The following is a 24569-nucleotide window of genomic DNA, read 5'->3' on the forward strand; positions in this document are numbered from 1 at the left end:
AGCTGATAGCTTGACAATAACTCTGCTCAGGTCTGTTGTGCCTCATAAGAATCGGACAATCAGCAGTTTGTTAATTCTTTTTTGTACTTTCCATCAACAATACTTACCTAAAGTTATTCTTTTGTGGTACAGTGGGAAGAGGAGCCATGACATTTTAACTTTTTCAAACAGACTAATTTTGCAAATCTCCAAGATAAGTTTTTCCTGTATGTAAAATTAGATTTTAAATCTTTATGGAAAATGTGTTATCTTTCAAATCCAGAATATGATGAATTAAAACAATTCCAAAAAGAAAAGTGGGTCACTTATAACCCCCCATACACACAGTCTAAATAGATTCTGTCATTCTTTGCTAATGCTTGATGCTGCTACAAGTGACACAACAAATGATTAGCTTTTTTCTCAGGCCTGCAACTCTTACTAAATACTGCAACATTAAGTTTTGGCACAGCAGTTCTTCTCTGGTTTATCTCATCTTATTTGAAAAAAAAAATCCTTACTAAAGAGGAAACGAGGTAAACTCAATACTGTGAATCAATTTACAGATGCTATCTAAAAGTGGTGACGATTAAAGTGCCCTCTCTTCTGTGTTGAATATCTTCCTCTCAATAATACCAGGCTACCTCTCAAATCTACAACCAGAATACACTTAGGAGGAGCAAAGGCATTCAGTTTTATGTGAAATGCATTGTTTCTAAACACCTAAAATGTTTTATGTGTGTAGTAGAGAAATGGATAGAAAAAACAAACATAGAAGTACATATAAATTCAGTTCACTAAAGGACATGAACAAACCTCTTGTGCATTTATGTGGCCTCTGCATCAAGCAGAGGCGGAAATACATTATGATGTGAAATAATGTGAATAATGTTCAATGCAACATGATTAATCCTTGTAAATTAACAGAATGGATAGAGTTAGTAAATATTTTTAAACAGAACATAAAAGACTTCTGGTTTTATATGACAGATCCCAAGTTTGGTATGTGAAACAAAACATATAGTTGTTGATGTTATCACCAGAAAATGTCATTTGTGTTTTTAAAGGAATGCATTCCCTCCGAACACCACATGGACATTTCTTTGCACTGATGTTTCAGGTCAATCAGTGACTGTCCTTTTTAGTGGGGAAAATTATTTAAAATATTTTTTATCCTTACTGAGGTGTCCAGATGAAGTAGTACGAGTTCTTTTCAGCCAGAAGTCTGAGACATATATTTTCATTATCATAATAAAGTACCACTCAGCTTCTTGGAGCAATGCATATATGTTTTTGATGATTTGCTTTGATGAGCTTGCAGTAAAACATATTGTAAATGTTGTCAATAGGAGACTTTGGCAGTAAAAACATAAACTTTATCTGAAACATGACTTCAAGAATTCAGAATATTGTCGATGAAGGAAGATAAGAAGTGGAGGGTGTATGAAGTGTTAAACTGTACTTGAAGCCACACTGTAGAATATCAATTTCTTAATTCTGGCAGATTAAATAATTACAAGTCATGCAAGTCAATAGTTTTGCTTGTCTTTAATGTTGATTGCTTTCTTATTTAGATCTCTGAAAGGAGCATTTCGTTTCATGTAAGACATTGGAAACCTTACATCATACTCCTGCTTTCTGTAGGATACCAAGCTCTATTTCCATCACTTTGATCACTCTTCTTTCCAGTTCAGAAAAAAGATAAAACACACCTGCTTTGGTACCATGGGAATGCTGGCATAGAGACCATGTCAGAATTGTTGAAACATTGTCAAATGTGTGTTTTGTGTGCTGAACAGCTTACTTGGTGACAAATTAAATTGTTTGGCAGCGATAAAACAGGGACAGATGTTTTCTTGTGTATTGTACTATGTGGTAAAGGGTAATTGGCTTGTACTTGTATTGCACTTTATCAAGTCCAGAGAACCCCAAAGCGCTTTGCGATACATTCACTCAGTCACCCCTTCATGCACATTCACACACTGATGGTGGCAAGCTACTGGATAGCAGCCACAGAGACAAGGTCATGCACTTTTTTATTTTTCCATTAAATAAGAAAATATATTTGTCTTTGAAATGTAGACGTAAAAGCAACAACATAGCTAAAATACATTAAACTTAACTGGAGATAATAATCTTAATAATAAAAAATGTTTGTGTTAATTTAAATCTTCCTGCTATTTTTATATAATCGAAGCAAACCTTATCTTTAAAGCTCACAGTATCAACACACCTATATCTTCTGTGCCTTCTGGCATTGATATGTTTAATTTTGCATCCGCCTACAAAGAATTGGAACTCTACTGTGGGATGAAACAAGGTAATGTATGTAAATCTAAAAATAAAGCTTGCCATATGATATATCTCACATACAGGCCTGTCTCCCACACACATCGTTGATCAGTGGGGGGAACAAAAGAACACACAGATACAAAAACCTCTATGTGAGTCTTTGGTGTCTCTGAAACATTCACATACAAACATCTGTACTCTGTCTTCCTGCCACATTTACACACACAATGTCCACATACATTTACAAAGAGTTTTATTCTAAAACTGTTCAATTGTTTACTCAAAAAATTTAGGAGCTATATAGTCGTGGAGAAATTAAGAAACCCTATGAAAGTCAGCTCATATGGACAATTGTTATTGATTTCAACAAGGGTAATATCAGTAAAGCTGAAGAAAAAACATTTACAATTTTGTTTTGCAAATTTGCGATAAAAAATGCAATTTCTGATAAAGAATAAATTAAGAGACTTCTTGATTTTTCACAAAACGTTTACATGATGAGAAGATACTGATTATGAGGGAGGTTAGCCTTGTCTAAACCTCAGAGACTGAATTTAGTGCACTACTACATTTTAAACTCTATAGAGCTATCTTGGGGCTTCAGACAGAACGTTGAAGCTGTAGTAGCTTCTGAGCCTGTTAAGAGGTTTAAATAGGTTTCATTACACTACATAGTAAATAGTCTATAAGTAGAAGACATTCAAAACAAATATTGCAAAACCCAGATCTGTCCCTCAAGTCAAGTTCTCCCTGAAAACTGCCTGCATTACTCTAAGTATTCAGAAACCCCAAGATTTTGTCATCATGGGTCTAACAGCAGGCATCGTGCAACTGTTGATATGAGATGCATGTCTTTCTTTTCTGGTTTAACTGTCATTTCCTAGGAGAGGCCGAGGATTTCTAAATTAATTATGTTCACTGAATGGGTTGTAAATAATTACAATGGCTGGACTGTAATTATTCATAGAACAGAATAGAGAACATGTTTCCTAAACCAAATACAGCATTACAAGACAAGAACCCCATTCCATCTGTGAAGCACAGAAGTGAAAGTGATATAGTTTAGGGATTATTTAATGCTATAGGACCTGGCAAAATTACGTCATAAAATACGACATCAATCCCCTTGTGTGTCAGAGGGGCTTTGAAGAAAATTTATAAACATTTGTAAAAAAAAAAAAATAAAATAATAATTAATTGAAGCAGAAATGGGACCTGCTGCATGAGAATGACTGAATGTGCACCAGTTACTACACCAAGGATGGGCATAAAACAAAGAAGCAACAAGTAACATTTTACAGGAGTCATTTTAACCAAGAGCTGTAGGACTAGCTATTGGAGATTAGGGTGTCTTCTCTTATTTTGCAGAATACACTATTTTTTTACATCCTTTGTAGGACCTTTGTTTCTTAATCAACAACTCAATATTTAATTGAGTTATCCAATTTTTCTACACGACTATATATTCTGATTATGTTCCCAACAATTTTGTAACTGCAAATCAACACATTTCATGTACTATTTTTTTTTAGGATTTTTGGCAGCATTGTGCTGTATTTTAGAGGGCAAGGTTTTAGAATAAAATAAACTCTTCATATTTCATGCACACCAAAAAATACTGATATTTTATGCTTACCTCGACAAATAGGAGCAGGAAAATCCCAGACTGCAATGTTTGCTGCATTGGTTATGCATGTGAGTGTAGCATGACCGTCTAAGACGTAACCAGGGACACAGCTGTATTGCACCCGGTCTCCTACAGCGAAACGGCCACCACTACTTAGCACCGCTTTTGGTGGAACACCTGGATTCCCACAAGATGTACTGTGTAGTTCTGTGAAAGAAAGAAAATACAGAAAAATAAATTAATTCAGTCTCAGCATTTCTTAAAATGTAACAAAAAACATTTATTAAAAGAGATCTGCAGGTAAAAATATAGTTTCTTTTTCCTTACAAACAAGAGATTATGTGCTTAAACTGCTCAGTCTTTCCTTAGGATTCACCTCAATCCTCACTCACCCTGAACAGTAGTAATATTCCTGTTTACTGGTCAGAAATGGCAAATGATGTAGTCCATTTAGTCTGGCTCCACAAGATATCATTTACTTTTGTAAGTTTCAAATTGCAAAAAGTAGAAATTGAAAACTGAGTGAGTAATTTATTGAAAACAACCTTCAAACACATTGTCCATCAGTTTGAGATTATAAATTCTCCTTCACTCCCCTCCCCCTCAAAAAACATATCTGAAATTAACATATGAAAAAGTCTGACAAAGGACTAATTTATTCACTGTTCTAATTCAATATTTGCTTAAATCAAGCTTTTTTTCCTGTAGACTGGCAGGAATATTTCACAATGTGGTGAAGATGGCTCGATGACAGAAAACTATAGTCTGAAATGTAAAGATTTTACAGGGACTAAAATTACAAGAATGGGCAACTCAGAACTCACTTGTTATGTTTTTTTGTTCCTCAGATCACATACAAATGCAATCTCATGGTTATTACGCCTGTATTCAGCATCAATAAAAGCCTTCTTTTAGGTGGAGAATGGGCCTGTGATTTCAAGGAAAGCTCATCAGATCCTTAGTGTAGGTCAAACTGCGTCAACTGCTTCACTTTTCGGTCACACGAGCCCAAGCAATGTTCAAAATTTAGAAGTGTGTTATTCTTCAGAATAACACACTTATTGAAAGAAAAGGGGTGATCTTGTCAGTGCTATTGTGTTTGATGATGTTCTTATTGCTCTGTTTTTACATTTACTGCTGTTGCATATATTTTTATAAAGAAAGACTTTGTCAGATGATTTTTGACTTTATGTCAGATATTTGAAGCTTTGAATGTTTCCTGATTTTACAACTTCACAACATGAATTTCAAATTACAGCTAACTGTGGAATATTGTGCTCTCCCAAACATTAGGTCATGTCTCCTACGGGATAATGCTTCTGAGAGGGCAGAGAGACACCAGATGAAAAGACAAGCAAAAGCAGAGCTGACTGGATCTTATTGAGTAAATACCTGTTCATGGGCTTTTAATGAACAGTATAACATGGTCTTTGGCTGGAAAACTTTCTACATGCATATAACTAAAATCTATCTCTAATGAACAACAGCGTAAACTAAAGGATAATTGTATTTCACTCTTACTATTGAAGGGCACAACATCACACAACTGAGAGGGCCTGAATGTGACCAACAAGCAAGGAAGAGACACATAGGAAGACGGATGGTAAGAAAGTAGAAATGCAATTCACCACATTCGCTAAACATTACTGTTACCCTACGCTTTGTTCTAAATGTACATAAAGTTTTGGTTTGGTATATTATATACAGCTAAGCATGCTAGCTGCAAAGCAAAAACTTAATTGAAATCATATTAGACTCGATAACCTTAGACAAAAAAAGTAAAGAATTAATATTTGCCCCTCTGGAACCATTTTCAGTTCTCATTCAAAAATGCAAGGACAACTGCGCTCATATAAAGATAAACATACACAGACGCAAAGACTTGGAGCAAGTGGGTGAAGAAGTATTACAAGCCATAAACCAAGACTTAGATGAGAGCACAGGGAGCAACTCCAGTCTTATAGTTTGAACTTGATTGATACAACTATGAAACTATTCAGACAGATAGAAGGCTGGGGTGTGTTGGAGCAGCAACCAGACAGATTGGGTGAGGGGGAGGCAACAACACAGAGAGAAAGATGAGAGAGGTGGTGGTAGGGGCGTTAGGAAGGGGTGCTGGAACAAACGATAGCCATCATGACAGATAGAACTATGAAACTATAAGGACAGATGGAGTGAATAGGGCAAAACTGAGAAAAAGGAAAGCAGGATGGAAAGAATTCGACAGATCTGCAAACTAGGCTTCTAATTAAAACTTGGAGGTAAAAGTAGAGCTGCAAGTTCCTTATATAAACACTGAAAATGAACAAAAATGTGCATTTTTCTCTTGGTAAGTGTAACTTTATTTAACTGTCATTTAGGATTCTGGTCACAACTTAGACTTTAATCAGCATTTCACTACTCTGTCACATCTTAAAAATAAATGGAAAAGTTAGATAGTCGGAATTATGTAAAAGTAAAGGTTTGCTCATCAAGATTGGCTGAATAAACTTTTTTTATTTTCAAAGGTAGGGTGGGAGGTGAGTGAGTGAGGACTTTAGTCGATCTAAAGATAGACTAAAGTTAGATGAAAAGCTGCTGTCCTGAAGTGACCTGAAGTCAACAGAAACAGCAAAGAACGTTGTAATTTTTGTTAAAGTAGATGATAGGTTAACTAATGTACTTGAGTTAATTGGAGGCACACTTGTGGACGTATCTTAAAGCTACACCTGGAACACACTGCTTTCTAGTAACACGAGTGGAAAGTCAAAAGAAATCATACAGGATATCAGGAGCAGAATTGTGGAGTTGCACAAGTCTGGGGATCATCCTTGGGAACAATTTATTGGTGCTCAAATTTGCTGCAATAATCTGTTCAAACAATGCAAGTCATAATGGGAATACCCAATCATTATACCACTCCAACTTGGTTCTGTGTCCCAGAGATTAAAGTATTAAAGAAATGTAAAAAACCAGATTGCAGTTTGCAAATGCCCACAAAACCAAAGATCTTAATTTTTGGAGAGGTCCTGTGGAGCTGCTTATAACAATAATAACCATTGTTACATTTGGAGGAAAAACTGGGACACTTTTTTCAACAAGGGTAAGTATCAAGTATCATGGGGTGAAAGTATCATGTTGTGGTGCTATTTTGCTGCAGAATGAACTGGTAGGCTTCATAAAATAGATTTATAAGGACAGAAAATTATGTAGAAATACTGACACAACATCTAAAGACATCAACCAGATAGTTAAAGCATTAAGCATTGTTCCTAATGCTTAATGGCCCTAAGCATACAGCCAAAGTGGTAATAAAGTCACTTAAGGACAACAAAGTCAAAGTTTTAGTGTGCCCATCACAAAGCCCTGATCTCAAAAATATGGAAAAGTTGCAGGTAGAACCAAAAAGGTGTGTGAAAGTTAGACCTTTTCTGTTGGGAAGAATGATCCTCTTTTGTGGAAGAAAACGGTCTCAAATTCTACAATTTAAAAGGCAAATATTACTGATGCTGACAAAATATATGTAAACTTTTTAATTCCAAAAAAAGTTACAAAAAAATCTCCAAAATATTTTCTTTGATAGGTTTTCTGACATTTACCAAATGGAAATAATTTTGATCATTCTAACTCACGTAAAACAAGGGAAGTTTATTCTCATTTAACTTCAGACAGTGAGAAAAAAAAATTGCACGTGCCTTAATTGGGTGTATGCAAATATCCGAATATCTGGATTCAACTGTATATTTCTAAAGATGAAGATAAAGAACATTGCATTCTGAAAGCTTTTGGTTTGAAGTCATCCTTTGTTTTAGTCCACACAGAGCATAAAGTGAAAAAAAAAGACAGCCAGAGGCAAACGGTTTTGCTAAAGACCCTCAGAGAAATCCTTCCAACTACCACCCTGCTTATCTCCACACACACAGTGACAGAGAAACATACACTGATGAGACACACTTGGATAAAAACACATAGGTCCACGCACACATCCACACAAACACAACAAGGGTCATCCATCACTGTGGCGATCCCTTGTGTTGTATTGTGATTGGATGTCAGGTTGGCCTGGTGTCGTGACCTTTTGGCCTATCGATTTAGCAAGTCAGCATGGCCCCACTCAGTGTCAGAATGTTTGTTCTTCAGTATCTTATCAGGCACACATTTACTTTCACCAACACTCACACTTGCACACGAGCAGGGATAAATTTCTATTTGTTTGAAAATATGCTATTGACAACGTAAACCCACTTTAGCTGTTTCAATTTCAGCCTGCGTTCCATCATCTTTATATTAAACTTTCCCTTATTTTCTGCCTCATTTGCCCCCACCCTCCCTCCAGCCTTCCTTCAAGCCATTTTCCTACAGGAGAAAAAACACCAATTTACTATAACACCTGGAAAAGATACAATCTGCATCTATGCCCTGGTCCAATGACATTGTATCAGTTGTGGATATTTATAGACTCTGGGTCAAATCAGCAGTGATGGAAGCTTGGTATCCAGGTGGACAGAATCATTTGCACAATGTATACAGTCCAAAGCCTTGAGTCCAAGGTTTTTTGATCACTTCCCCCCCAAAGTGACATCAGGCCATGAAGAGAAAATAAAAGAACTTTAAAACAGATCTTGAAATGTACAGGCTACCAGTGGAGAGAAGTAAAAATGGGGTAATGTGTTCAGACCTTCTTGTTCCAGTTAAGTAGTGTTGCAGCATTTAGCACGACCTGCATAAGTCTAATGGACGCATTACTAATCCCAAAATAAAGCAAGTTACTATTATACAGCATAAACATAAAAAATGCATGAAAAAACTTTCTTGATATAGTTGGATTAATTTTGGTTAAGTGTCTCAAATGAAAAAAAAACAAACTAGATTTTATGACAGTTTTAATCTGGGTTTCAAGTTTAATCTGCATCAATCTTTTCTCCCAGACTTGTGATGAGCCTAGATCTACTGTATGTTAGAATGCAAGAGCCTCCAAAAGCTATCTATGTAACAATGGACGAGAAGCCTGTGTTTGCATTGAATAAAACCGCCAAAGAACACAAAATCACAGTTTGTCTGCAGAATGTTTGCTCTGCCAAATAAGACTTAAACAATTGCAACGGAATAGCCCTTACATCCACACATCGCTCCAAGTAAGAATTTAAAAATTTGTGATAAAAGTATATAGATTTTTAAACTAATCCACATTTCTAGGCCTTAAACTGATTCACTAATTTTAGGACAATATTTTATTAGTTTAACAAGAAAACAAGTGGCAAACAGTGTTTACCTTGTAACAAAGTCAGGATGAACACCTTCTAGATTGAAAATGCGTAAATTAAACATGAATGATTATAGTTATTAAAATGCCTAAAATATCTATTTCAGGTATTGTGTTGCTTTTGTGTTCAAAAGTATTGCCTAACTAACAATTCATGCTGTGAGCAAAAAGCAAGTCTGTTTTGTTTTGCTGATAGGCATTAGTGTTAATTGTCATTTTCTGTAGTTTTATATAAAAACAATCCAGTTACTAATTTCTGACTAAAACCTGTTAACAGAATGAATACTAATATAAAAAAAATTAACTGCTGAAAAAGTACAAGATTCAACTTGTTTTTTCTATTAGCTTTAAAAACAATTTTTAGTATCACTTTTATTAATTTAAGCATTTCTTAAGGCTTCTAGTTGAACAGCAATTTAAATGTTATTTTATGTAAATAACTAATAGTTTTAATTTTAAAACCATGTCTTTATTGGTAGTGAGGAACAAAGCAGCTGTAAATGCCATCTGGGAATTTCATCTATATCTTCCTCTTCATTATACTTCATAGTATATTATTACTTCATAATAGTATTTTGTGTATATTTGCTCTTCTGATTATTTCAGAGTTTTGCAGCAGAATAGGATATACGTGACATCTAACTACAACTGATTATAAAGTTTATTGTGTGCTTCATGGCCCTGTGAACCACTGGGCTGGATATGACATATTATAATTAATCCTGATGACAACCATTAGGAAAAATAATAATAATAAACCTCTTGCAGAAAACTTCTGGCAGATTATAGAACTTCAATTTATTAAGATTATCTTATCAGTCCGACCCCGACTGTCACAGTACAATTTATGCACTAGTTATGGAATCAGCTTTATTTTTGAAAGTCAAACTTGCCTGATATTGGCGTTAGCCACAGCCTACGGGAAAGTCAAATGTCATCTCTTCCTACTGCATTGAAGGTCCAGCAGGTTAATTCTCTGCTTTGGCACACAAAAAAAGTTTGCTGCATCAAACTTTTTTGATGCAGCAAAAAAGTTTGAATCTTATCCCATTGTCTTTTGCCACTCTCCACTTTCTCAGATTTGGTCATTCCTGGTACATAAATCCCTTTTTGGCTTTCTGTTTAGTTTACTATGAGAGTCCCGTCGTAGTTTAATTAGGTAACCTTATTTAGTGTCCAATGGTGGATAATCTTTTTTCCGTGGTTTATTGCGATCTGCCCACTCTTATTTATTTCCTCATACTCACTCCTTTTTTAAACCAATTCCTCTTTATCTTTCTATTTATCTCCACCTTGCTTTCTATTTTCCACTCTCTCCCCAGTTCACCATAACCATGATTTCAGTCTCAGTTGTTTCATTACAAGCTGCTGCTTTTATGGGCCATCTGTAGTACCATCTACATTTGTCATTTAAGCAGATGCACTTACACACACGCAAATGCACAGCGATGAACACAGACTCGCATGCAAAGGAAACTCCACCAGTTACTCTATCTCACACCCTCTCCAACATAACCATTTGCGTTTTATTTCTCCCAAGATGAGCAATTAATGTAGAGTTCACTTTAAAGAAGAGGTGAGGAAAAAAAGAGGGAAAAGCAAGAAGGGTAAAAAGAACTGATCAGCATGTAAAACCATAATTCCCACACATTTTCATTTTAGAATTCCAGACTCAAATTTGGATGACTGGATGGCTGGTAAAATGAGAAAGGAATGGATAGTTAAAAAAAATTAAGAAATCAATTGATGGATAAAAAACAGACGCAAATAACTGAACCCACGTTTGAACAGACTATTAGATAGATGGACAGATTGACATATTAAGAAAATAGAAATAAAATTTTTTTATGTACTGTTTTCAACCAGACATTTCTAGGCCTAAAACTGACTTAACGTATACCCTCATCCTTCCAAAATGTGGGAATCCAGTGAATGACTTGAAGAATGACATACCAGAGGGACAATGTGAAAATGCTCCCTTGATTATTTAGGGTCTTTTAGTGAGACAGATGATGTGGCACACCTGAGAAATTGAGAGGGTGGGGTGAAGGACAGTGAAGTTATAGAACAAGCAGAAAAAAGGAAGGAGTGGCAAAGAACAAGAGGGATGATTCATTGAGTATGGAGGTTTTGCACCTCCGTCAGCAGTATTTTTCATATAAAACGATGAGACGGGTTTTATACATGAACAGAACGCGCATCAAGATGCTTGAAAACACAGCACAAATCTGTGCAAGAAACCATCTATTTAAATTTGCTGTGACAAAACCTAAAAGAATATTTCTTTGAAATCATGTTCATACCTTATGCATAAATGGACAATATATGGAAAGTATTATAGCACAAGACTTGCACATGAGGACACTCATGTATCAAATGTTGGACATAGTCAATTTGCTGTTAAGCTAGATTTATTTAATAGTCTGGTAACATGTATCCATACACTCTTGAGGCGCTTGTGAGTTTTTTTTTAATATATAAAGTTAATGTCAAAGTATTTGAGCCAGAGGTGGGGACTCGAGTCACATGACTTGGACTCGAGTCAGACTCGAGTCGTTAAAATCACGACTTGAGACTTGACTTGAAAAAATGCTCAAAGACTCGGACTTGACTTTGACTTTCATGCCATTGACTTGGGACTTGACTCGACTTGAAGCTGTTTCCTTGAAAAGAAACAGCTTCAAGAGTCTGCTTCAAAAGTCTTAAAAATTTTTAAGACTTTTTTACTCAAAGACTTAAAATTTAAAACACATTATTTATAAAGTGGCGTCATTAATTAATTTCACTCATTCCGTATCAATATGCGCAGACCGTCACTATGGTTTTCCTCTCTCCTTATGTATGTATGTGTACGTAGCTGCAGCACAACCAATCAAATTAACAGGATTTGGACGTTTAAAAAAACGCGGCAAAGCTGCAGAGCTCAGGGAACGAAATACGAAATAACCGCTCAAATATGCTTCCGTGAGTAATTTCTTTTGGCTACGTAGGTTATGAACTTTCGACTAAAAAACGAACTGCAACTTGTAAAACATGCAAGAAGAGAATATCGGATGGAGATGCCACGACGTCCAACTTTGTCTGGCATTTGAAGCTTCACAAAGATCGGTAGGTGGCGCTTTTCTTTTGCTGTAAGATAGCTGACTTTAGCTAACTTCGTGTTAGCATGTGTACTCCGGGTTAAATTGGTGATGATTTACCATAAATCCGGTCCTTCAAATGCCTCCACAAATAATGTGCACCGTGTTAGCTCAGGAAGCCGGTGGATAGTGAGCGGGGCTCCGGAACAGAAAGCAGATTCTGGACCTGAACACAGAGAACAGAGCCTCTCTGTCCCATCATGATGATGAGCCGGGTCTAGTATCATCTAAGGATGGTTGGTGTATTTGAAGACATCTACGTTGGGAAATTATATTGACAATATATTGTTTTGACAGGTCAGAGAAAAGAGGAAAAAACTGCTGTTATGGTTCTTTGTATTGTGCTGTGGAAATGTCATCATTTTCGTCTTTTTTTTATTGAATATCAAGTTTAACAGAACTGGGCAATAAAGTGGTCCAATTTAAAAATGTTTTTTATACTTTGTGTTCAGCTACACATGTTCTATCATTTGAGATAAATACATATTTTAAAACAAACAAATGGTCTATTATTGGAATTTTATGTATAATTGCAAATTATAAAAAAAATATAAAATAAAAACAACTCGAAATGACTTGAAATTAAAGGTTCCTGACTTGAGACTTGACTCGACTTTTGCCTGTCTTTACTTGAGACTTGACTCGGACTTGAGGACAGAGACTTGAGACTTACTTGACACTTGCAACACAGTGACTTGGTCACACCTCTGATTTGAGCTGACCAATAATAATAATAATAAATTATTGTTTCTGCCATGCATTTGTGAGACTTTTAATTATACCTTTCAACTATTGTTTTTCTTACAGTTAAAAAGTATTGTTAAACTTACAGCTTTAGCAATTTTTAAAAAAGAGAAATAGGTGCACAAATGTACATTTATTGCATATGTTTTGCCCTCCTGACCAGCACCTCCTGACCCCATTAGGGATAAGGGTGTTAGAAAATGGATGGATGGATGGATGGATGGATGGATGGATGGATGAGTATGTTTTGATAATTTATTCACACAAAACATATTTAAGGTCACAATTTGAAAGTATTGTGTGGTAACCATCACAACAAAGACAACTTGCATCAGAAAAGTATTACATGAAAACATTTTTTTTGAACTACTGGTGAATAAGAGATGATCCCTCTGGCAGCACAGAAGCTCATTAGTAATAACTGTTTGTGTGAATCAACGCTAAAATAACAACCGTAGGGACTGTAAAGACACTACATGTCACTATAAAACATGCTATTCAGTTCTTGACAACAACTCAAAATGAGAAAACTTTAAATCTATTTTACAAAGTTAAAGTAAGATTTTATAACAGCTAAGAAAAATACACAGTGGTTTGTCAGAGGCTGAAATGTTTTGATAGGAAATCAACGCTTATCTGTTTTTTCTTTCATTTAACTGAAGCAAATCTACAAAATTGTCAGTTCAATCTATTATACTGCATTTAAAATGTTACTGCAGAACTGTCAAGGAACTGTCATCAATTAGCTCAACCAGCTATTTTCTCAGTTTCCTGCCATGACAGCTGAACAATTGTGCTAGCCGATGGTTGTTTCTATGTGGATGTGCCTGTTTAAATTTAAAATGATGAACACCAGAATGAGATATTCATCACTGCAAATAATGACATCTTCCTACAAAATTTTAGATTCTGCTGGAAAAACCTAATAACAATTAGTCTGACCAGACCAAGAGACATTTCTCAGCTGTCTAATTACCTAATGCAAATTTAGGAGGAGGTTGAGCAATGTCAGATCTTTGATTCAGGGCTCTTTAAAATAAAATAAAAAATTAAAGAGTGTCAAGAGAAGAGCCAAAATGTGCAAGTGGAGTTTGAAAGCGTCCACAATTTGTGCAGAAGGGCAGAGCACAGTTCCCACTTCAGGACATTGGTAATGAATACTGACTCTACATGGACATCAAACACGACAAGAGGAAGAGGGCAAGCAAGATAATTCAAGTAATAAAACAGTCTGGCACAATTCCAGCCTCCTATAGTCGTCACCAGCTGCTGTCCTGTGAGTGGAACAACAACGGATGTGACGACAGACGTTATTCCAAACAAAGTCCAATTGAGCTCCTAAACTCAATAGGACTTTGAGTTTAGGGGCTCAAAGTCCTATTGAGTTCCAATAGATACAGGGAAGCTTGGAAGATCTAAACATATAAAAGGTTTTAAGTGCACAAAGACATAGGCATAGAAATGAAATTCTGCCTCTGAATATTTATTTCTGGTCCTGGGAACACTGAGTGAAAAGGACACTGAGTGAAAAGGTCTCTGAGGAGTGGTGAAGATAATTCAAATTCAACAAGCAACTCTTAAACACATTTAGGTCCTTACCAATAACAAGAAATAAAATTTAATTCTTTGACCAACAGGAAACCAGTAGCGCTTTCAAGAGATGTGTAATGTGATCCATTTTCCTGGTCTTGGTCGGGACTGTGAAATCAAGACAAGGAGGCAGGTGCAACTGACTTTTTCCAGTTTGTTTTACAGAGACAAGTACAAGTACCATTACAAAAACTTAACCTAATCCATTTACAGGGCTAGTTCAAATATATGTATATATATATATATATATATATGAATATCTGGAAGTGTCTTTGGAAGTAGTACACTAACGTAGTAATATACTTTATTTGGATGGTATGAGTCTAAAGAAATACGTTGTGCTTCTTTAAGCTCTGAGGTTTTTCGGCCTGAAGTCTGAGTCCCAAACTCTAATCTTTCTTGGGCCCAAAATAATGAATTCTGTCTTTCCTGCATTAGGCTGAAGTAATTTTCAAGTTAGTGACTGTGAAGGAAGGACTGTGGTAAGTTATCAGTGTATGAGAGATCCTGTGCTGGGCATATACTGTAGATAAAGAATAAAACCAGCTCAAGAAGGTAGCCATCAGAAACCCAACATGATTTTTGTTCTCCACAATTTAAAATCATCATTTGCCACAAAGTTTTCCATTAGGAAAGCAAAATCCATTTTAGTGCCCATCTTTCCAGTCTATCAGTCAAACACATAATTTAGATTCAGTAAAACAAAAATTTATCACACTTTTAAAATACTCTTAGTCTTTTCCTAAAGTAACAGTGGGCGATAGAAGTTTTAAGTTGCCCAGTTTTTTAAATTGTTAAGACCCAACAAGCTAAAAATTACACGCCTCTGCAGTATTTATCTAAAAATAATGACCGTTCTCTGCCTCAGCCATTCACAACAGGGATCACTATTTAGGGCAACTGCCTTTGAACTCAGCCATCCCTGCTCCTATTCCAATCATCCTGTTTCTGCTCCAATCATCCACTTCAGATGTGATTGCATGAACACTTAATACAAAAGTTCCAAAATTATAACAGAATGCTGGATTTAGCACAGCTGTAAAGTTGATCACAGTAGCATAATTTGTGTGTTTTAATCATCATCAAAACACAGTGGTTACCTAATTGGCCCCGAAGGGACTAATGTAGAGCTGTTTTTGGTCATATTTTACTCGAGCAATAAACAGGAAAAAATTTATCGCCTGTGTCTGTCTGCTTATTCTAATTCTTTTGTTTGTTTTCTCCAATTGATTTGTAAGAGGCATGCATTGGACATTACACAGGAGACCCATGTCTGTATTTTGTTAGTCGCTTGAGCACAGTAACGGGTAATGCCTAATTTGCTTTTTCAGAACTGACATATTTAGCATTTAAACAGAATAGAAAATGTTACATGGTATAAAAACCTGGCATAGAAAGAGAAAAATACTCTTAAAGTAGCTAAGTGAATTTTAGAACTGTTTACCAATTCATCTCTGTTACCTCAAATTCTTGATTTAATTGAATTTAAATAGTAAGAAAAGGCACTGTCACCCAGGGTGCAACTAGATAATGTTCCCAAGGAGGCTTGTAGGGGAATTTGGCACTAATGTTTTACATAAATGCTTACTTTCAATGCTGCCTTTTTAATGAATAAAAAGTAAAGCTCTATTACTCCTAAATTTTAGTCATTCCATTACACAAATACTAAGAAGCGACTTTGATCATTTTGACTATTAAAGTATGTGTCAAATAAACTAAATCAAATCAAACATATCAAATTAATCCAAAACAATAGCAGAGTCAAAGGTAAAACCAGACAAGCCAAAGTGGAAGATATAAGTAAATTGGAGTTTCAGACTGTTTAATAACTTCTTTAAGCAGCTAGCTGTGCTGCTTCGATTATCTTAGCTTGTATGTGACCAGGAATGCTGACAGAAAATTTGGTTCCCGATGTCTTTTTTCTGTCTGTTTTTCTTTATCCATTTTATAGATCAGGGAATCTAATACTTCTAGATTCCCAGATGTTCTTTGTCCATATGCAGACTGTTCAGAGCTATTTGGGGGGAAATTAGATCATTCTAGAGCATTTACATATACACATTCCCTCTTCAGTGCAAAAGTTTCTCTATTTGGATTCCTGGCAGGAAAATAATGAAAACACTATTCTCAATTCAGTGGAATCATGAAGCAGGTTCAAGCAGACTGTGGCAAGCACAATATACATTTTGGTCAGTCATTACGGCATAAAATGACCTTCTTCTGTTACGCTCTGGGACAAATATATAATTTTAAATCACTTATTTTTCAAATCCAATTAAATTACCAGAAAGAGTAATTTGAGCCAGTTCCTGTCAGAAGTGATTTTGAAAGTCATTTGACGAAAAATATTTCCAAAACCTATGTTTCTCTTGTTGATATGACTGAAATAAGATTTGAATTATCTGCCAGCAGCTAAATGAGAAATACATTTCACTTTAGGGGTCGCTATGCACGCAAATTTGTAATCACTCGAGCCAATAAGGGATTCACTTTCATGTTAATGCAGGTTGTAAAAAATCTGCTTCCTCTTTGAAATTCAATGGAGATAGCTGCAAACTTTCATGTGACATATATACATAATTAGACTCAACCAAGTGAAGATGAATAAAACTTGGCTGCCTGAAACAAGTTAATCATTTCGAAGAAAGACAATAACCCAGTAGTCACAATTATCTTATTTTTTTGTGGCATAAATTTTCATCTACCAATGGTAGTTGAAAAGATGTACTTAGTTTCACCGAGCCAAGCAATTTTCCCATATTTAATTGAATGAGCTGCTCTCTGACTGCTCACAAAGAAACATGCAGATGTCAATTATAAGCTCCTTACCTCCACTTCAGCAGTCTGCCTGTGAGAACCCTCCAATGCCAGTGTGTGCATGTCACTGCATGTGTGTATACAAGGATAAAGATGTGTGTTTTGCTTGTGTATCTATGTCTGTGTGGGTACAGCTCCTTGATACTGTGATCAATGTTTCTCTGAGGCCTGGTTCAATAAACCATTAGATATCCCCCCCAAAGACATCCTGCCAACAGAACTTCATTAGACCCATACACATGCATACAAAGAAAATCAAAAACACCCCCCTTCTCTCTCTAATTGTCCTGTGTTTACAGGCCGTTGCCATCAGGCCTGAATAACATCGTAGCCTGGTTTAAGCTACTTTCGCAGGATACTTTTCTGTACTCAACATTATTTGCTTTTGTCTGTTATGAGAGGGCTGACATATTTCTTTTAGAAGGACAGGACAGGTGAACAAGCGCTATCGGATTTCATAAGATGGACTGGCAACAGTTTCAGTGTTGCAGACATTTGCAAGAACGGACACGTTTTACATTAAACCGAAGCTTATAAGAAAGGTGCATTGGGACTTGCTGCAAATATGATATTTGATGCACTCAGAGCAAAAGGGTATTGTTTTTTGCATGACTATCTCCAGCAGGATGATTTATTTGCAGATTAATAAACTGTGTGTTTTAGACAAACTGATTTTCATCAAGTCTGTCGATGCTTACTGGAAAGCAGTAAATATTAGTCAGTGGCCCTGAAACAAATGTATTTTCAATATTCACAATGCATAAGTAAAGCTATTTTTTATTTTCAAAACACGTTCACCTCATGGGGGTTTAAAGTTGTTTTTTTTTTGTTTTTTTTACTGAATTCACACTTTTTCACATTTATCTGTTTCTACTGAATCTTCTCTTATCTCTCTTTACAGCCCCTCACCTTATAATTAATTAAAAGTGTGCTGTATGTATGTGTGTGTGCTCGCTGTTGCACGCACACTTCAGACTTCAGTATTAATTAAAGGTGAGAATGCTAATTGGTCAGATCAATAACAGGTCGTTAGGCCTCGGGGCTGACAGCCAATAGGAAATCGTTATGTGTCTGACATCACTGTCACTCTGCTAAAGCTGCACTTTGACATACGCATACGCAGACATGCACACAGTCACACCGTCACACACATAAACCAACTGACATTTCTGTAATCTAAAAGGGTACAATGGCTTCAAAATAGGGTGAGAGACAGAAAGCAAGGTTGGAAACTGAAGAGTTAGCACGACAGAGAGGTAAGCAATTGGCACACAGACAGAATTTTACAGTTTATCCTTAAGACTAGATCAATAAGGAAACAGAGTAAGAAAGACGTTTTAAAAAAATTAAACAAATGCCATAGTTGTCACTCAAGAGAAGTAAATAAATTAGGGGTGCCAACATTAACGCATTAATGCGTTAAAGTTAATGCATTAGCATTTACGCTTTAATCTGAAATATTAATACGTTATTATTACATTAAGCAGATTAATCAAATTATCCTATTTGACCAAAAAGCCTCTCTCCCATACAGGGTTATCTAGTTCGCAGCAGTGCATTATGGGAGTAGCACACGGGGGAGCGAAAAACAACAGTGAAAGATAAGTTTTACAGCAACAAAAGTTGAACATTTTCAATATTGTGTCGCCATTGCACATCTATCTGCACAAGTTTGAATTTTCACATGCACAAATTACACCGGTTGCTGGGATGGATGAGGACAAGTGACTGTCGCACAAGTACCATAGGATATGAATGGAGAGGGATATTACTAGCTTAGGGTTTAAAACAAAATGACTTCCTTTAAGCCTTCTTGAATGAAAAGAAAAAAAAAAACTCTGGAAAACTGAGATCTTCAGACATGTTTGCTTTGAGAAGATAAAAGACCGGCGGTTTTAATATGGGGTATATGGGCAGTTGCCCAGGGCAGGATCAGAAAAAGACCTGACACCCAAGAACTAGAAAATAGAATATTTCGTATTCAGTTTTCCTCTGAATACGTTTGTCGCTACTCGTATGTATGTGTAGTGGAGTATGTTTCTTTTGCTCGCAAATTTGAATTTCCCAAACAAATTTAGGCATAGTGATTAATCACAGCACCAGAGTGTTATTAATCTGATTAATTTTTTTTAATTAATTGAGAGCACTAAACTTTAGCTTTTCTAATCCATTTCAACCCATCCATTTACATCATGTATGGTCTATTTGTCAGAAAAGTCTTAAATTATCTGTTTTTATTTAGTTATGATCTTCTGTTTGTCTCAATGCATTGAAAATATTACAAAATTTTACAATTAATTCTGATTTTTAAAAAAAATCAGCATTGATAATGTGTGATAGTAATAGTTTTGATTAACTTACACTAAAATAACTAGATAGATGATCATTGACAACCAATGTACCTTACTGATAATTGTTTGCTTCTTGTTGCATAAACAATCCATAGACTAGTAACAAACTCTAAAGTTGTTCTTCATAAAGCTGTATTTGACAGAATATCTTTTGACAGATATTCTTTCTTTAAATCAACCAACACCATGACTTTACAGTAATGGCAGGTTATGTAAGGTTAGTGATGTTAAGTGGCATATAATAAATTAACTGGTAGACTACATCCAGATTATTGCCTCTAGAACTGATCAATTTCGTCATAGGTCATTAGTGAATGAGAACTGTTGTTACACTCTGGACTTTATTGTTCACATTTAAAAGGTGCAGAGACTGAGTTTGTCTTTTAGGGTGTATGTTTGAGACAAATAAATCTTCACTGTGCAGAGATAACATTACTGGATAGTACTTTTCTACAAGGGTGTATTCAGCAAGCAAGCTGCTGTAGGATTGTGCAGCTGTGTGCTATCATGTGTGCAATATCTAATAGCTGTGGTTGTTGTTGCATGACTTATTAAATTTAACATCAAGAAGACCCCCTGGAAAGCCTACTGATAGAAACAGGGACCGAACACACCCACATTCACCCAGCCACTGCCACACAAGTATTTTAAGAGATCATTACAATTTTTATTTTATTTTACTTTTACACAGGTTTCTGTTAAAGTAATAGACAATGTCTTGTCTACAGTACACAACATCCAGAGCTGCTTCAGTTTAGGAAAGACAAATTAAAAAAATTACTAAATTAAATTACTCACGAACAAGCTAATGGCCAAACAGACTGGTGTCAGTTCAAGAAGGACATTTCTGCCATGGAAAACAAGTACTGAGTGGTGTCAACATTTATGAATTAGATTTGCTTTAATAATGACAGAAGCCTCAAAACTGACCCTGGCCTGGTTATCACTTTACCAGACTTTCTTGTTGGACGTAATCTCTGTTTCTCCAAACAAATGTAATTCAAATTCACTGATTTATTGTCAATCATCAAGATCTCAAAAACATTGAAGAACAAAATGTGTTACTTAGGCCAACCTGAAAAAACAAAGCAAAAACACAACAACAACAAAACTAACAAACAAACAAAATAACCCACAAAAAAAAATAGAGCAGCAAGGTTTGTGAGCCTGAAGGCAGAGGCTGACAATCAACCCTGTCCAGCCTCTAAGTCTGCTTGGCTGATTGACTGAGAGAAGGGTGAATAGTTTATAAGGTGGGTGGGTGAGGCTCATCACAGACAAAGTAGATACTGCATGAGCATCTGCATCAAATGTCAAAGTCTAAAGAATACACTAAATACTCTGATTATACAAAGACACACATTAAACTGGCTGTATTACATATTTTCCTGGCACTCAGTGCCATTTTATAGCACAACCAAGTAACTATGTTTCCTTCAGTTGTTATAAAAATGTATAAATATGACTTAAAAGTAATTTGACTCTAATTTAACACCTTGAAATTGGGGCTCTGTCTCTTTAAAAACTACTGCTCTTTCAACTCCGCCTCCAGGAAGTCACCACAACATTGCCAAACCAATATAGGATCCATTCTTCTTTGTGTATGGCCATCATTATCCATACACATTTGTATTTGCTGATATAAATTCAATTCTGAATAGGAAGGAAGATGCTGGAAATTTTTGATAAGAACTAATCAGCCTTTGTCGCACCTTGTCGCCCCCAGAAAAAGTCCTACACCAGTTTGACATAAAAAATGAGAGGACACTTTCAACCACATATCAGTAATAAAATAAGTCAGTGACTGGCATGCTTCATAATCCTCATAAAAAAGAGCTATTGATGAGCTTTCTTAATGACTTTATCTGTGATCATAGCCCATGTAAGGTCATTGGACATTTACTGGCTCAGGTATTTAGCTGCATTCACACGGTATATGGCTTCTTCAAAAAATAAGGCAGGAACAATTTCAGCTCGAAGTCCGCCATGTCCCCATTTCACTTAAACATTGTTAGTGAGACTCTTTGCCTTGTTCCAATCAGGAAGGTCATTCTATTAAGACTTATCATTGTTGAAAATCAAACCAATAGGGCAAGCCAGCATTGCTCTTAAAACACCCAGAGACTTGAAGCCCCCTTTACATAAGTCCTCATCTGCAGACTTTTCACTGTTTCTGTTTTCTGGTAGGACCAAGGTGGCAAAATAGTTTGAAATTAATCCTTTATTGTTATGCCTCAAACCACTAAATTACGTTCGGGTAGTCCTGCAATGTCTGACTTTTTCAAAGGTCAGTGGGTGTCGTGGATTTAGGTTATAATGTAGCAATGATAAAAGCTTCAATGACCAGTTGGCAAATAATAAAACAAAAACAAAACAAAACAAAAAAAGAACAGAGGGAGGGTGCTTTGCCTCATGTACATTTCTTGATATTTGAATACATTAAACAAGTTGAGGTGAAGAGCAATGAGGCAGAACAGACAACTTTAGCCAAGTTTAGTTTCTGCAGCCTGGTAATGATTGAAAATAGACCAAAATCAAGCATGTTTTATGCCCCAGAACAAGGCCTCTCAGGCTTTGCTTATGCAACTCTATATAAAATGTGTAACTGTACAAAATAAATTATAATACTGGCAATGTGTTACTTATATTTGCGCAGTTATTCACAATTATTTTCAAAAGGCACAGGGGTTGCAACAAATTACTCAACAAATTATCTATGCCACTCCAATAGCCTTGTCCAATACTAAATAGAGGGGTACATCACGATAATAATAATAATAATAATAATGTCTCTCAGTAATATTCAAAAATATTTTGGTTCCAGCAGTATACTCTATACATATGTATAGTAGAAAACCAAAACGCTTAGTCTGTACAACTTCCACTTCTGCTAGTCCATCTGTATTTCTTCCCCAATAACTTACTTTTTTGTTGCAATTTTGTTGCTGCTGGCGATTGTCCCAACAAATTCAGTGGCAAAAAAATAATAATAAAGAAGGCTGTTTGCACTATGGGAAGAACACTCATTTACCTCGACTCCTAGTGTTTGCTAAGGCTGGAACTTGCTCACTACTAGCTCACCACAAAGTGGCTCTACGTTACTCTGTGGTGATCGACACCTTGCAGCTGCGCAGCGCCGCTCGTCATCTGCTTGGATCTGAGAGTAGCTGCTTCTAAGATCTCATCTTTTTCATCATGGCCTTGCTTCTCTTTCTCAGTTTCTACAACAAATGATTGATCCCCCCTCATCATTAACAAATCCTCAGTTCCTGCCTAGGACTCAGATTGTGAGTTTCTCTCTTCATCTTCCAACTCGAAACAGACCACCACTGCCTGCTGCACATTGATTCTTTGCATCATCCTGTATATACAACCCCCTCTCCCACACTAACCTACGTATAATTTACAAATTAGATGTCACAAATCGCTACAGTATCAACACTTTCGGTCAATATCGCCACCTCACTTTTCTCCCGCAACTCAGCAATAACTGGAGCCCATTTTTATTGGTTGAGTATGTGAGATATCCAATAGCAAATGGATCTCATGTTGCATTTTATTTTTCGTTTGCAAACTCATTCCCTTTCTCACTCTTGAAAAGGCAGTTTTAAACATCTTCCTGATATTACGAAAAAAGATGGGTTAATTATTTTAGAGTTATTTGTCTGTCATACTTGATAGAGTACGGCAGAGGCAAACATCACCAAGAAAAACTTGGACTCCAATCTGCTGAATAGGGGTTATGTTAAAAAAATGTACTCACTTTTTTCCAGAAGATCTAAGATCCAAATAGTAAAACATTTAAGTTTCACTCATTCCAAAGTAATGGTTCCATACAGTGCTTTTATCTATATCAGTTAAAGCATATGGTTTGTATTTCTATTTTGCAGATGCATGTTACTCATGAAAGATGAAATTCACCAGTTTATTGGCTGATAAATAAGGAATAGTATTTAGGCAAGAAAAAATATAATGAGATTTATTTATTGTTGCTGTTCCTAATCTTTAAAGTGAACAAATAACCAATTAGCAAGGTTCAAACCAAATGAGACAGCTGTCTAAAAGAGATCATCCACAGTGTTCGAGAAAGATATCAAACAGTAAAATAAAAATATAAAATTAAGTTCAGCAAAAAAAACAAAACAAGAAGATAAACAAAAGCTAATGTCTGAGTCTCTATTTTTAAAACTATTAAGATAAATCTGAAATCCTTCCACCTTCTCTCTCCCCATGTTCGCTCAGGAATGTGCAACTCCCTGTTTGAGCACTATTGGGGAATAATCAGGCCAATTGTCAGAAAAAAACTTTTTACATTGCATAAATGAAAAGCATAACCATGCAGTTTCTTGAAGTTTTATTTTTCACTTTGGCATTGCTGTTCTACTTCCTAAAGAGCCGTACCAAAAGTACTGAAAGCTCTGAAAAGTGAAAATAAAAAAAAAATTGCTGACAGAACAAGGAACACAGCACCTGAGGAACACAGTGCTGTTAGACATTTTAACAATTTATAAGATGATTAAATTTTGAGAGAAAACCCCTAGAAATGGCTTTAAATAATGAAATACTGATGTGTTGCATTTTATTATGGCTACAGATAATTCTATATTTTATTTTCTATGTGGCAGCAACACAGTTAGAAAAGGTTCTTTTTAACTAGCACACAATGACGACGTCGGAGGTATTGCATCTGAATGCCGCTTCTGAGCGCAGCCTTACTCATGGTACAGAGAACTGCCATGTCAGCACGACCCAACTTGTTTTCTAGTTATGGTAATCAGGTGACATTC

The 24569-nt window shown here is 35.9% G+C and overlaps 1 protein-coding gene across 8 annotated transcripts in view; it reads right to left on the bottom strand.

Moving 5' to 3' along the window:
• Positions 1-24569, bottom strand: part of LOC102226981 (CUB and sushi domain-containing protein 3) — a 392616-nt gene that overhangs the window by 236006 nt on the left and 132041 nt on the right. For all 8 annotated transcript variants that reach the window (XM_023345230.1, XM_023345235.1, XM_023345233.1 and 5 more), the window contains one exon: positions 3908-4105. In XM_023345230.1, coding sequence (XP_023200998.1) covers positions 3908-4105 — 198 coding nt within the window. The remainder of the gene's footprint in view (positions 1-3907; positions 4106-24569) is intronic.

This window comes from Xiphophorus maculatus, chromosome 13 (assembly GCF_002775205.1).
Source record: "Xiphophorus maculatus strain JP 163 A chromosome 13, X_maculatus-5.0-male, whole genome shotgun sequence".
Taxonomy (NCBI): Eukaryota; Metazoa; Chordata; class Actinopteri; order Cyprinodontiformes; family Poeciliidae; genus Xiphophorus; species Xiphophorus maculatus.